The sequence below is a fragment of the Petaurus breviceps genome, unplaced genomic scaffold (genome assembly GCF_028583685.1).
Source record: "Petaurus breviceps papuanus isolate PSGF00001 unplaced genomic scaffold, PetGlider_PUasm1.0 64, whole genome shotgun sequence".
NCBI classification, from domain to species: domain Eukaryota; kingdom Metazoa; phylum Chordata; class Mammalia; order Diprotodontia; family Petauridae; genus Petaurus; species Petaurus breviceps.
This window is the reverse complement of record NW_027186428.1, coordinates 6746116-6761909: the sequence shown is the minus strand read 5'-3', so window position 1 is coordinate 6761909 and position 15794 is coordinate 6746116. Positions and strand designations below refer to the sequence as shown.

The following is a 15794-nucleotide window of genomic DNA, read 5'->3' as shown; positions in this document are numbered from 1 at the left end:
TATATATATATATATATATATATATATATATATATATATATATATATGTCGATCCACAATAATAGGAACCCTCTTGGTACAATAAGGAGTGGCCTTTTCCCCAAATTACGTTATTTGAGACTGTATTGTTGGCTTAGGCCAGAGTTTTTCAAACACCTTCTTTGGCAGACATATGTACAAAACTCCTCTTGTGTCACAGCATAGAACTCCTACAAAGGTCCCCTTCTTCAAGGTTTGCTTTAAAGGAGGGAGTACTGGTGCTGTTAACAATAATCATGGTTGAGCCACCTCACTAGGCGGAAGCCACAGGTCTGCTTCTCGATTGAAGCAGGATTGAAGGGGGTGGAAGAAAAAAAGATCTTGACAGGTGAAGGCAGTGGCTGTGAAGAAAAGTTCCATCTCATGAGGTTGGGGTCCCTATGACCTAGCCCAGCCAGGCTATGTTGAGGCTCCCAGGATGAAAAAAAGCATTGTTGGAAATGACAATGTTCCATACTTTGGTTGTATATAAAGGGTAAAATGTTACCTAAATCATGTATGTTAAGACAGAAGGCAGACAAAATTAGTCTTTAATGAACTATATGATCTGATTAAAAAGCTGTATTTCCAAAATGATCTATACATTAAAGGTTAGATCAGCCTTTTGTCATTAGTTGTATTCGATTTTAAAAGTTAAACAAAAAAGTCACAAGAAACTTGAGGTGGAATGGTCACCTACAACAGAGCCAAATATCCAGATGACTGCAGAGTCAGGGAGGTCATATTCTACCCATTGCTACTGGGGTTTCTGCCAGAAACCATGGCATTTAAAATACAATTACTCAGACCCAAACTTTCTATTGCCCATTACTAAATGGAAGGAAATGTTCTTCAATTGAAAAGAATTCACCATCCCAGTATGAATACAATTTTAAGGAGAATATTTTAGTGCAGCACCATTCACCATACACGAGAATTTCCATTCACCCAACACACACACGCACGCACGGCATGCACTCACACACAGAGTTTCTGCTGACCATCAGGCCATACAAAGGTATATAAAATACACTGGGCCTTAAGGTCCCCCTAAGACACTGTGGAGCTAAAAGGGAAAGAATGAATCTGCTCTGATACTAGTTGAAAAACTTCTTACTAAAAAAATCATTATAGACTCTACAAGAAGGTTATCCTTTTTGAATACAGCCCCCAACAGTTTCTCTCTCTCTTTCTCACACACTCACACAGATTAAATTCAGAAGGGTGCTAACCCGACAGAAATCTACACCAGAGGAAAGTTTTCAATACAACATTGGTCTACTAACTTTCCCCTCTTTGACAGTAGAAAACCATCTTTTTTTTTTTGGAAGTACAAAACAATCAAGGAAGCCCTACAAATATGCAACTATAATACAATAAAAGCTTGCTAGTTTGTAAAATATGAATTTAAAAGATCAAACCCAGAGGATAAACTGCAGTACTCAATGTTGTACAATGTTTACAACTCAACATTCGATTCCTTTTTTTTTTGCACTTGCCATCCTTTTGGCACGTGATGATGATCCAGAAATTGAGTGCAATCTCTTTTTTTTCCTGAAAGAATATGTTCATTTCTGGTATTGGGAGGAAAATCTGCTTATTCCAGCAGCCTTATACAATTCAGACTCACTAGATTTAGACTAAGTCACTATACTAAAGAATTACCAGTTATAAAAGCAATTATTTTTACACAGTTAGTCCTAAAGAAATATTTAAAAGGAAACGAAATTTTACCTAACTACTGCACAAAACCAGCTGTACACAGTAGACCTGGTCCTCCTGTGACGCTTCGTCTGTAAACAGTCCATCAAGTCTTCATCTAAATGTAAGATTTAAGGCACACCAGACATGATAGGGGCACTAAGCAAAGTACAAACAGTACAGTTCTCACCTTGTATTCCAACAAGCACCTTGTATGGAAAGGTACTTTGGTGCACAACTTTTACAAAAGCAGCCACTTCAAACCCATGGGAGGGCTCTCCTTTTACATCAGTAAGATACTTATCTAAAGTGAATATACTGCTCCCAACAGAAACAATTATCACTCATTGGGGGCCTTCATAATACAATGGGGTAAACACATGATTAAAACAAGTTCTATGTCTCCAGATTAAAAAGGTTTTACAATTTTGCTCTATGTTGTAAGGTAAAATAGGACACACCCAAACTCCAGCCCATTTCCACAGCAGTCATTGTACACGCATATCAGAATATCATAAATGAGTCGACAAAAATAAAATAAAGAGAATTCTGAGGATGGATGTGAACGTTTAAACAAAATTTCTAATTTCTCAGTCACCGGAAGAGACAGAGGTAATGACTCTTAAGAAGTTCTCTAACCCATTTTTCCAATGGTAAATGATACTGTTTCAATGCAGTATCAACTGACAAAAACAAAGAGAATAAAGTTTCAACAAAATTAAAAGTGTTCAAGATTGTCCTTTCATTAAAAAACAACAACTTCTGTATGATGCACATCTCCCAGAGTCCATGTTCTAACCTGATCTCTTTTATAATTCATTAAATGTAAGTAACTGTAACACTGTGAGACTGCTATGATATTACTGTGATCATGATTCTTAAAATAATAAACCATCTTGAATCAAACATGATTTTCCCCCAACCTAGAATGCTATATTCTAATATTTAAATTTCTTTTCACATGTTTAAGAACCTTTCTGGGTCCTTTTCCTTAACATTAAGTACAAATTCTGCAATACTAAAACTGTAGTTGTCATTTAAGATTTGAGTAGGAGGCGGCAGACATGTTAAATACATGTCTCTACATTTGAGAATATAATGATCCTCTTTTACAAGCTTTACCACATGGAGACATTACTGAGAACAAAGTTTAAAGTATATAAATAAAAGTGTCTGCATGAAATTTCTGCTAAGCATTTGGTAGGATAAACATAGGTAGAAATAATTATTAAAATAGTCCCACCAAAATGGATAGTTAAAAATTAAAATAAATATGATTTAAATTGATTACTTATGCATTACATCTAGAATTTCAATCTCATTTCAGATTAGTTAAAACTGCATCTTATTAATATGTTGCAGGTGTAAAAATAATTAAATAACTTTCCAAATAGGGAATACCTTAGGAGTCCATTAACATGATGGCTTTGGGTTTAAAAAATAACAACAATAAAACAACATAAACCAAAAACACAACTTTTACATGAGACTGTGAGGCAGAAGCATTCCTTGCTCTTAGTGTTGACTAAGCAGTGTTATGGCAGTCTTCCTTATTGATATGACACAGTGTTGTGGAGAAAAATCAGAGGCAACGAGAATATGTTCTGGGTAAGAATCCATCAGTTCAAGATATCAACTTGGCATCCAAACGAAGCCAGTGAAGTCCCTGCCGGGTGTAACGAACTAGGTCTGTCATGATGCTTGAATTAAAGATGAGAGGGCCCATAACTTTATCCAGTTCAGCAAAGAACTCTAAAATGAGCAAAAACATTAATTAAATCATGTATAGTCTCTTATGTGACTGCTGTGTCATCTGGCAGACAGTATAGTAAAAAGAAATCCATGATTTATAGGAAGAAAGGAAGGAAGTTTTTTCTTCCCTCTTCTGAGAAATATTAAGCAATGTATATTTAGAACAGCTATTTTTCTAGGGAACATTCTACCTCAGGCATAGACTTACTATCTCAGCATCAGAAGAGACCTCAAGGTTATCTAGTCCAAACCTTACCTGTACAGAAACTCTTTCTACAACATCCTGGACAAATGGTCACCAAAACTTCCAGATGAAGACCTTTGGTAGAAGAAGAATCCACTCTCTCCAGAAGTAGCCCATTCCACTTCTGAATGTTTTTTTAATCAGAATTTGCTGCCAGAATTACATTTACAGGCAAAACTGCATTTTAATGAACAACAAATCTAATACTCTTTCCTCTGTACTATGCTGCTTTAGGAAATCTCCCAATTTCCAATTCAATTTGGCATTGCTTTCTTTTCCCTTTTATTTGGAATATAAAGATTGGTGTTTAGCATATAGAGAGTTCTTAGTGAATTAAATTAAGATGAAATAAGCCAACTTGAGAAAATATTTTTTGCCATCTACAAATCTTGTAGATATTTTCATGAATATTAGATGTTTGGAGATATTGGGATATACTCTTGTGACTAGCTGGTTTTCACTTAGAAATAAAGAGCAAATTAAATTTATTTTAAGTGAACTAAAGATACATGTACATTATATTTTAAATGCTAGAAGAGTGAGCATAAATTCTTTTACAAGTGCTTAAAAAGTATCACCCTTATCATGACAGACTACTGAGACTGGCTAACAAAAGTCTTTTTTTCCCTCCCTCCCAAAGATCTATAACAGAATGCACTCTCTATTAACTTAGTAGGTCTTTGAAAGTTGCCAAAGCTAAAAATTTCATCACCTCGTGGTCAACTTGGTAATGAATTTCTCTTGATTCAGCCAGGATGGTCCTCAGAGAAGAGGACCATATACACACATATATATTGTCCCTTACCAGGCCTATGACCAAAACCTTTCCTTTCCAACTTGGTAGCAGCTGTTGGACCTTATTCTCGGCAGACACATACATTCAGAGCTTTAGTCCATGCCACAATGAAGCAACAGAAAAGGCTATTAGTAGAACAAATGTTTGTACCATAGTCGTATGGTTTGTACCACAGTAACAACTTTATAGTTTGTTAAAAACTAGAAATCTTCAAATTAATGTCATTAACTCTAAAATAGATTACACAAAATGAATACCAAAACTTTTTAAAAATACCAATATTTATAATGAACTATTTACACCAAAAAGTAACTTGCTTGGTTTTTGAAAATCCATCTACTTGGGGTGGTTAGGTGGTGCAGCAAATAGAGCACTGGCCCTGGAGTCTGGAGGACCTGAGTTCAAATCCCACCTCAGACACTTAACGCTGGCTATGTGACCTTGGGCAAGTCACTTAACCCCAACTCCCCTGCCTTCCCCCCTCCAAAAAGCGAAAAGAAAAAAAAAATCCATCTACTATCCTCTGAATGTACTGATTTCCTAAAATCTACCTTTTTGCTCCTTAGAAAGCTGTTCAGCTTGGTCCCAGATTTCGGTGGCATAAAGGAAGTTGGATGTGACCTGAACATAGCTGGCTGCCATCTGGTGGATTCTCTGTGGAATAGTTACTGAAGAACTGCTCCCTGAAGTGCTGCTTGCCCCTGAAGTGTAATTTCCTGAATTTCCAGGAGAGAGCTTTGGAGAAACTGGGGAAGGCATCCCAACAGCTTTGCTGTATGTACTAAGAAAGAAAAAGCAACAACTTTGATTGTGATATCATGTGCAGAACATACCAAAATTTAAGCTGTTAGCTACTGACTGAGGCTTTCATCATTTTCATAAACTAACAGAATAATGAAATGGTTTTCTGTTTTGTGCCATAGGCATATAATATAAAACTGTTTCTTAAAAAAGGCAATGAAAGAGCACAGTGTTTTTGAACCACTATAATGTTTGTTACACAAATTATTTAACAAGATTATTCAACTTTGACAGGCACAGCTTTCAATTACCCTCAGTTCTTAACAATGCAATGTTTCCTATGGACTACATGTTCCTTTGACCTTTGTAAGATTAATTCAGAAGAAGTTCTAAAATTCATTGCAATGGATATTAGTATATGATGACATACTAAGTAACATAGGACATCCATTTAGGAAAAAAATTTTATATATGTAGTTACATATATGTGTGCTTACACATGTAGAACGTACATAAAAATACATCTGAGGCTAGAAGATCAGTCCAAAAGTATATCTCAAACCAAATGAATGAAAAGATTCAAAAGATAAAGGCATTTCAATTCCAAACTGAATTGTTAAAAATACTAATGTCCTAACTTTGGGATATGTTTTTTAAAACCAAAATTGGAATACAAAAGCCCATAATAATAAAATCTATATAGTACATGGAAATCAAATGGACAAATTACTATAGGTTCCTTTTCTCTTCTATTCCTTTTACTCACAGGATTATTACAGTTATCACTTCCACATCCTAGGGGTTAGGGGATGGTGCACTTACAATCTGGAAAATCTAAGTAAAATTTTTTGGCCCTCTCTTCATAGCAGAGAAGAAGTCTGAGTTTTTTTCTTTTTCTCTTATGTGGTTAGAGTACCTTTATTGTAAAATCTGTGTTGATATTACACAATACTATCCATATATTTTATACATTTCTGAGTTTCTAATCTTTTTTTGTTACCTATGGCTTCTGCAAAACTCCCCCCAAAGTCCCACTGAATTTCTTGCGTCAACCCTCAATATATTGAAACTGTAATGGGGAAAGTTGTGATGTGGAAGGGATAATTGTAGTCAGAGGTGTTGATATGAATGAATGAAAATGCATCTAAGCATTCTGGGGATACAAATATGCTTGTTACTCTGAAATGTCTCTCCTAGATTAATGTTATTCAATATTCTCTTCTCAGTTCTTTTCTCTGTGATGCCTGTCACTCTTGACCTTTCACTTCACTGTGGATTCCCAAATCTCTATCTGCAGCTCTAACTTCTCCCAAGCTCCACTCACATTTCCAAGTGCTTTTTAACATCTCTACTTAGGTAACCTCCTCAAATTCAATAGGTCTGAAACCAAATTAATCACTGGAAGTATCTCTAAGTACCAGTTAGGATGCTGGTATTTTGGGGTAGGAGCCCACTCCCCAAAACTTTTCTCCCTAGATACTGTGCTACAGTGTGACTGGCAGTAGCAGTCCTTATGCTGTGGAGGAGAACCAGACCTTTCACTTGCCTCTAGGGTTTCTGAGTAACAGTTTCAAGGTCAAATATCCTAAAAGTTCCTTCCAGTCTCAAAGGAGGCAAAATGTATCTGCTAATTTAGCTGAGACTGCCCCAAATGTTTAGGATAAAAGTATGGCAATTCTTTAAACTCGAGCCATAAAAGTTTCAAATATCAATATGTGAAACTGATGCTTTCTGAATGATGAGGAAATACAGTACATACAAACTGTCCTTACTGCCAACTTTAACAATTTTTTAAATGTATGTATTCAACAAACACTAAAAGGACTCATAGGAATAATTTTTATTTCACAGCATAAGAATAACATTACTTACCTTCCCATGCCAGGTGATGGAGCTTGAGAATTATTATAGGAATTCTAGAGATAAAACACACACATACACACAAAACAAAAAAAAAAAGAAAACAAAACAAAAAACAAAAAAACCACAAATTACTTGTCAATCAAATCAACAAATATTGAATGTTTACTATGCATGAGCTTTGTACTCTCCAAAGCAAGCATAAAGCATGGTTTTTGTCCTCAAAAAGAGCTTACAGTCTTTTTAGGAAGAGAAGACATAAATGTACATGTCATAGGTGATAGAGAAAATAAAGAAATATATGAGTACAAAAGAGGGAGACATTACTGTCAGCTGGGGGGAGGTAGGGAGTGGCATCTGAGAAACTGGCATATGGAAGAGCTGTGCCTAATGGCAGAGAAGGGCATCTGAGGCAAAGGGTACAATATAAATAAAGGTACAGAGGTGGGAATGTACAGAGCTTGTTCATGGATAGTGGGTAGCCTTGCTGGAGAAAGCTCAAAAAAGGAAGGATGGGGGTGGATTGTGGATGGTCCTAAATGCTAATAAAAGAAGTAGGAACAGAAAAGAAAGATATGCAAGGAAGAGTTGTTAAGAGACTATTCTAAAGTTTAATGAAAATGAATTTATATATGAAATATTATTTATACATGGCTTAAATAAACTGCCAAAGATAGTCAAAATGGGATTTCAAAGAGCAGTGTGCCAAAAACTATCTTGTTGGAAACTCTACCTAAATTCCAACAATCCTCAAAATGAACATTCACCACAGTCATTAACCACCTCCTCCTCCTCCTTGATTCCCCCAATACACAGATGCTTGTAATGCTTTCCTCTCCCAATACTCAGAAACATCATAAGGACATTTCTAGGGACAATCGGAGGAAGTCTTTTTGCAAAATTAGATCTGAGGACCAGAATTTTATTTCTATCAGCTACATTTACCTTTAAATGTTCCGTTAATGTTTTTGAGTATTTCAAAGCATTCTCCTTCTTCAGCTTAAATAGCCTCAGGTACAATAAAGACTGGCATCGAAGGCTTAAAAAAGGGAGAGAAATAGAAGAAAGATTTGTTTACAATGCCAGCACAGGACAAAGAAGAAAAAAAGTCAACTTCTGTTTTCTCCAAGTTTATTTGAAAGTAACTGTTATCACTAAGTTGACAAGGAAATTAATTTTAATTCATAGGTAAAATGAATCAACTACTAATACTGCAGAATGAGACAAAATCACTATCAATAAATATTAAGAGACAACTATGTGGGGGCGGCTAGGTGGCACAATGAATAGAGCACTGGCCTTGGGAGTCAGGAGGACCAGAGTTCAAATCCAGCCTCAGACACTTCACACACACACACACACACACACACACACACACACACACACACACCACGCATGCCGTGTGACCTTGGGCAAGTCACTTAACCCCAAATGCCCTATCTTCCCCCCTCCAAAAAGCAAAAAAAAAAAAAGGGAGAGAGACTACTATGTGTCAGGCACTGGGCTAAGTGCTAGGGATATTAAGGCATACAAATAGAGAAAATAGGTCCCTGTCCTCAAGGAGCTCACAATCTAATAGATTACTATTTAATACTAAAATAAAATTAAGGAGTAATATTATTATTCTTTTAAGTATTCCAGAGAGCTAAATGAAAACTACATACAATGAATAGTGTTTTACCATCAAGATTATCAGTTTGGGAGTAATCAGTTAAGCCCCTAATTCTGAAACTGACTTTTTCTATGACTTTCTACCCCCAAAACACTGCAGAGAATTATAAGTAGGCCCTCGATATTGCCCACAAACTTTGGACATCAGATATATTTCAATTTTTATTATCTTCTTATAAATGGGTCAAGATGGTGAAGGAAGAGAACGAATCCATGTGCACACTACTAGATCCTCAAGAAAAGAGAGTGTGAGAGACAAGGTTAAAAACCTAGGTTATGGCACACCCTCCTGTATCCTACCAAGGTTTTTCCCAAAGCAAGATGAAGGGGTCTGTCTGGTAGGGAGAAGACAACCTTCTCCCATGGAGACTTGTAATTTTAAAGCAATACAAAAATCTATTTGTTTTATATTTTTCTTAATCTGTGTCTTATAACACAAATCCTAAACTCATGGAATGCCAAATGGAACAAAACAAAAAACACCAGAAGTAGCGCATATCTGAGTTAGAAAGTATTTCTGTGTCTATCACAACCTGGTACAAAAGTGGCACTTCACAAATCTACACACCAAAGAACTGCCAGTCTTTTATCTGCAGCTGTAGCATCAGGTGCCAAGTAATTCTTCAGCTTCATAGTGTATCTGTAAAACATTAAATACACAGATCAATGACCACAAAATGTAAGCAAAATCAAGTACTTTATTTCATCTAGTTACTTCTTTCCTCCCACCCTCCAACACATTAGAATCAAACAAAATCAAAGTAAAAAGGCCTAAGAGATCACTTAATTTAGAAGTAATTTAATTAGCTGTCTTGCTGCCAAACCAAGATAAAATTTTGTTGTCAGCTGTATTCTTCACATCTAGATCAGTGAATCAGTAATAATGATCTTGCATTGATGTAGACATCTCCACGTACTTACTTAATTAGCTCCACAGTCTCTGAATACATAGGGAATGGAGATTTGGATTCTTGAGCATTTTTCTCCAAAGCATTCCCACATTCAATGAAGTATACCACAGCATCAAGATAATAGACAGCTTTCTCAAACCTATCAGACTAAAGAGAAGGTAGTCATTAAAGAAAATGAGAGTTGTAGATACTGCAAAAGCGGCTAAAATCAAAGTAAAAATTACCAGTTAATTCCAAAAAACTACATACAAAAGCCAACATACCAACGCATCTGCGTTGTGCTTTAGCTTTTTAGCTTCTTGTAAATAATGGTCCGCTGAATAACTCCTGAAATGGAAACAGAAAAACTTTTCATAAGATCACATTCTAATTTGTCTCTGTTGTGGTTCATAATTCAATTTGTTCAGTGTTTATAGCTACAGGAAATATAGTATGCAATCAAAAGTCCCTTCATTTAGCATTATTTATTTATTATTTACATCTTTCATTATTTATTTATTTAAATTTAAAATTTAAATCAGACACAGTGTTGATTATTTCGTTATGGCTTCCTATTGCCCCTAGGATAAACTACAAATGCCTAAATTTGGCATTTAAAACCCTTCACAATTATGGCACCAGCCTCTATTTCCCAGCAGACTATGTTACTCCCCTTTCACAAAATCTCTATTACCTCTCAGATTGGTCTACTTGCAAACTCAGCATTCTATTTCCCACCTTTCTATCAATGTATAAGCTATTCCATATGCTTAGAATGCATGCCCTCCTCACATTTACTTTTTAGAATCCTTAGTTCTTTTAAAGTTCACCTCATGAGCCACATCCTATAGAATACTTTCCTAATGCTCCTCGTTTTAGTGCTTTCTTTTTTTTTTAAATTTATTTATTTAGAATTTTATTTTTCCCCACTTACATGTAAAAACTTTTAACATACGTCTTAGTGCTTTCTTCTTCCTCTCATTATCTTGTACACACTTCTCTGTTTATGTGTTACATTTCTCTCAGTAAAATGTAAGCTTTTTATTAGTCAAGTCACCAACTACCTTTTATTTTGCTTTTCTATCCCAGTACCTAGGCACAGTACCATGACCACAGTAGCCACTGAATAATTGCTTGTTTGATCAGATTTAGCCAAATAAATATACTGAAAATTTCAGAAAGCAAAATCAGACACCCAGGATAATATTTCCCTCTAGTAGAAAGTACTTAGTAACCTAATTTACTCCTGAGATTTAGTACAAATCAAGAGATAACTTTTTGAACATAGCTGTTATGAAAATCAGAATGGAACTATCTTCGTGGCTAATCTCAGAAAAAGCCATTTATTCTAGCTAGTATTCTGTTAGTAAGAGTGGACATATAACTTGGAGTACACTTTAACTCCCTGAGGTGGGCTTTTACTCATAAAATGCTGTCACAAAGGGGGATAAGAATGCATCTTCTTAAAAATTTTTAATATTTTTGCACACAATGTCAGTGCCCTCTAACCATGATGAGACTTTCACAAAAATCTATCAGTAGTTTAAGGGTGGCAAACTTTGTGTACACAGACACATTTCCATTTGTTTTACCTGTCATCAAAGGCAAGTTTTGCTCTGCGTGTTTTAGAGCCATCAGGAATTTGTGTAGCTGGAGGATAGTTTGAAGAACTACTTGGAACCTTTTCCTGAAAAAAAGGTAATTAGCAATTTGAAATAAACAGCTGCTAGCTAAAGAGCTCATCAGATTTGTAAACAAAAAAATTACTTTCTACTTCAGGATACAAATGAATCAACTCCTTACTTACCCTTTTGCAATTCTTTTCAATTGATGTTTTATAAACCACACTTTTCTATGATTTAAGAACTCTAAATACTCAGCTATCTTCCATTTCACATGAACACAGTTCATTTTATTCAATCAATGTCAGTTAATGAAAACAGAAGGAAGTCATGGATCTATTGTCAAAATCACATTACTTCTTAGAATTACTAGTGAATTATATGCTAAATTAATAAACCAGAACAGACCAATCTGTTAGGCATTATTTTCATGCATGGATTAGCAGTACTCTGTTCACAAGATCTAGTTCATTCTTTTATTTTTTCATTCATTTCCCTAAATTATATGTCTATATGAAGTCTATTCAAGGTGCTAGGGGTTATAAAGTTTAGACATGGTCCCTGTCTTCATAGAGCTTGCATTCTAGGTGATGGAACAAGACATGGCTAGTTTTGGTGTTAAGTGTCTGGGGCCGCATTTGAACTCAGGTCCTCCTGACTCCAGGGCCAGTGTTCTACTCACTGTGCCACCTAGCTGGCCCCAAGAAGTATGGTCTTGAAAATGGTGAGTTTGAAGTGCCAATGGGACATCTAAGGGGAGATATGCTATAGGCAGTTGGAGATGTGGGTCTGGAGCTGAGAAGAAAGATTAGGATAAAAAAAATCTAAGATCTGGAAGTCATCTGCATCAGAAGTGACACTTAGAGCTGGTATATCACATTATGCTTGTTACTTTCCCCCCTTAAAAACAAGTCAACTGCTTTCTAGTTTTCCTGGTTCTAAGTAATTTATGTTTTGGGGTTGACTAACACATTTTATAGTAAATTCAAAATAGCTATGTAACCTGAACAATATACCATAAAAAAATTATAAGGGAAGCAAATCATAGACCTTTTATAGCTATGGGTAGGAGATGACTTCTTAACTAAACAAAGGATATAGCCAATTAAAGAATGGATATAGCCAATTAAAAAACAGATAATTTTGATAACATTAAATTTAAAAGCTTTACATAAACAAAATTAATGCATCTAAGATAAGATAAAGGAAGTAGTAAACTATAGAGAAAAATCTTTTTTTAATCAAATATCTTACCTAAGACATATAGCTATAAATCACTAATAAGAAAAATAAAAATCAAAACAACTCTGAGGTTTTACATCCCACCTAGCAAATTGGTAAAAATGACAAGAGAGACCAGTTAGTGAATTGTGGGTTGTGAAAAGGGTCACATTAATTTGTAGTTGAGAATGAATATAACCATTCTGGAAAGCAATTTCAAGTTAAGCTAACAAAGCAGCTAGGATATCCATATCTTCTGACCTAGAGATCCATTGCTAGGTATGTGTGCCTCAAGCTTTTCACTGAAAAAAGATTTCACATATACCAAAATATTTATAACACAACTTTTCTGAGGCAACAAAGAATTATATACAAAGTAGATGCCCACTGAATGGGGAATTGGTAAACAAACTGTAGTTCATGAATGTGTTCAAATAATACTGTGCCATAAGAAATAATAAGCATGTTGTAAACATCTACCACAAAGCAATAAAAAATGGAATCTATTTTCACTTTATCTTCTGGTTCTAAAAGATTCAGGCTGGGGGCGGCCAGGTAGCACAGCAAGTAAGAGCACCGGCTCCAGTGTTGAGAAGACCTGGAGATCGAATCCCAGGCTCAGACACTTAGCACCCACCCAGAAACACCTGGCCGTGTAACCTTGAGCAAGTTACTTAACCCCAATTGCTTAGGGGTGGCCAGGTGGCTCAGCGAGTAAGAACACCGGCTCCAGTGTCGGGATGACCTGGATCAAATCTGGGCTCAGATACTCAGCACCACACCCAGAAATAACTGGCCGTGTAACCTTGAGCAAGTTACTTAACCCCGATTGCTTAAAAAAAAAAAAAGATTCAGGTTGTTTTCTTTCAGAATTTATTGAAATATGATGTCTAGACTATTTTTTTTTGGTCATGGTTTCAGGCAGTCCAATGATTCTTTTGATCTGTTTTCCAAGTCAGTTTTTTTGTTGTGAGATACCTAATTTTCTTTTCAGTCCTTTGGCTTTCTTTTAATATTTCTTGTTATCTGAGAGATTCATTAACTTCTAATTGGTCCATTCTAATTTTCATATTTTCTGTTGCTTGCTGCTTGGGTCAGGTTTTATACCTTATGCTAAGCTGTTAATTCTTTTTCTAAATCTTTCTTCCATAGTTCTCATTTGTTTTGTCAATTTTTTTTCCTGTAGTCCTCTCATTTTATTTATAAAATAATTGTTAATTTAAAAAAAAAACATTCACTTCACTTCTCCCAGTACTGTTAGTTGATCTTGTGGCCAACCTATGTTTTCTTTGCTGCCATTCTCTCCTATGTGTGTGACCTGGGCATCCCTGTCACCATAATAGTTCTTTAATGCTAGATTCTTTATTTACTCATTTTTCCTATCTTACTTCCTAAATTTGGACTTCTCATTAAGGCTAGACTCTCAGCATTTCTGAATTGAATTTTTGGACCATGCTTGGTCCTGTGTATGTTCTCTCAGGTCCTGCCACTTTCTCCAGGTAATAAGCATTGTGTTTTTCAAGGATCTCAGGAATAGCTTAAGATGCAAGTGAGCTCAAAACAATCTGATACAGGGAAAAGTTCACTTCCTGACTTGCAGGTCTAAACTCTGCAAGTTTCTGACCTGGATTTAGATCTGAATAGCACAACTATGGACTTACCCCTAGTTGGAGTTCTACCAGAGTGTGGCCTGTCAACCACCTGTCAACTAACAGGAAAGCTCTAAGAGTTCTGAATAATAGAACTGTAGGCTCCCCTTTGGTCTAAGCTCCCTGAACTTGTTACTCTGCTGCAGGCTACAACAGGCTTCAGGCTGGATCTAAGACCTTGTTCGCTCCAGCTGAACAGTCGCAGTCACACAGCAGGTGCTCCGTTCTGGAGTGCCCAGCCTTGGGTCACCACTGCTCTTTTCCCTAGACTGCCTGCCACCCCTGACAACAGGCCCCGCCCTCAGTACACACTAACTAGAACAGAAACCCAGCTCTGAGGGCTGAGGGACACAACCACCGGCTCACACCTATTCCTGTTCCTAGTGCAGGGTTCAGAACACTCTGTACTGGATCTGCAACTTCCTGCCCTAGTACGCCATGCTGGCCAGCTCTGTGCTGCGCCTTACATGCCTGACCCTGTCCCCAGACCTTTGTACCTAAATCCCAACACATTTATCTTCCAGCCTAGGTTGCAACTGTATAGCTTATCAAAAGCAGCATAAAACACAGCACAGTACATCTAATGATATCCTGTAATACTAATTTGAAGGAAATTGCTACTACCTAATGGTCATATTTGCCTGAGGACTTTTCACCTCAAATTGACCAGCAGACCAAAGTTCTGATGTAACCAACACCTATGCCACCCCCCCATTAATGTTCCATGCTCATCAGCCACATCTATCACTACAACCTCTGAATCTTTGTCTGCTCCTTCATTCTGATTATCTACTGAGTATAGCTTAGCAGTTAGTTACTTAGCTATTACCTAAGACAGCCCAGCTATATTTAAAACTTACATCTAAGATAGCATTCATACATTAGTGTTTAATTCATTAATTTTACTGCTTTACGTGGAAATTCTTCCTGTTTTTAAATTTCTGCTAACTTATGGAATCTAAACTCAGTAACATTAACATTATGTTCCAGTATCTTAGGATAGTAGCTCAATTCTGCTTTTTCTATTCTGTCTTTAAGGAGTGTCCTCAAATATCAAGATAGTTGTAAGAAAGATTCATACAAAAGTTTAAAATTTCTACCTAGTAAAATTCAACCTTCAAAAAACTTCTTTTTCAAAATGTCCTGCTTACAAATTACATGAAAGCTTTGACCATATCCCTTTACAATGACATTATCTTGAACTGAATCAGTACTGACTCAGCTAAAAGTTTCCTTGGCTCTAACAAAGCAAAATGATTAACCAGGCTCATTTTATGTATGTCACCTTATTCAACTTGAAATCCAAAGAAACCCAACCCTCCAATCTCACACCAAAAACTCACTCTAAACAAGTAGTATTATTTGAATTAGAGTCAGTTTTTACTTAACAGACTAACTTTTAGTCACTTAGTGTTTTTAACCATGGGGGCAAATCTTAATTATCATGTAGTTAACCATTTTTACTAGGGTGTTTTCAGTCTCTCTTTTTAAAAAATGCTTTATTGATGCCTTTTATTTTGACATCATAATTACTTCCTGATATCTTCCCAACAACTTCTAACCCCTCCTCTGCAACCAACCAACACACACACACACACACACACACACACACACACACACACACACACA

At 36.1% G+C, this 15794-nt stretch overlaps 1 protein-coding gene across 4 annotated transcripts in view; it reads right to left on the bottom strand.

The window, feature by feature from the left end:
• Positions 1 to 2145: 2145 nt before the first annotated feature.
• The window catches only part of AFF4 (ALF transcription elongation factor 4), an 88358-nt gene continuing 74709 nt past the window's right edge, over positions 2146 to 15794 (bottom strand). For all 4 annotated transcript variants that reach the window (XM_069103846.1, XM_069103845.1, XM_069103844.1 and 1 more), the window contains 8 exons: positions 11266 to 11360; positions 9958 to 10021; positions 9705 to 9841; positions 9352 to 9423; positions 8058 to 8151; positions 7125 to 7168; positions 5063 to 5292; positions 2146 to 3471 (listed from right to left, as the gene is read on the bottom strand). In XM_069103846.1, the coding sequence (XP_068959947.1) occupies positions 3344 to 3471; positions 5063 to 5292; positions 7125 to 7168; positions 8058 to 8151; positions 9352 to 9423; positions 9705 to 9841; positions 9958 to 10021; positions 11266 to 11360 (864 nt within the window). In that variant the 3' untranslated portion in view covers positions 2146 to 3343. The remainder of the gene's footprint in view (positions 3472 to 5062; positions 5293 to 7124; positions 7169 to 8057; positions 8152 to 9351; positions 9424 to 9704; positions 9842 to 9957; positions 10022 to 11265; positions 11361 to 15794) is intronic.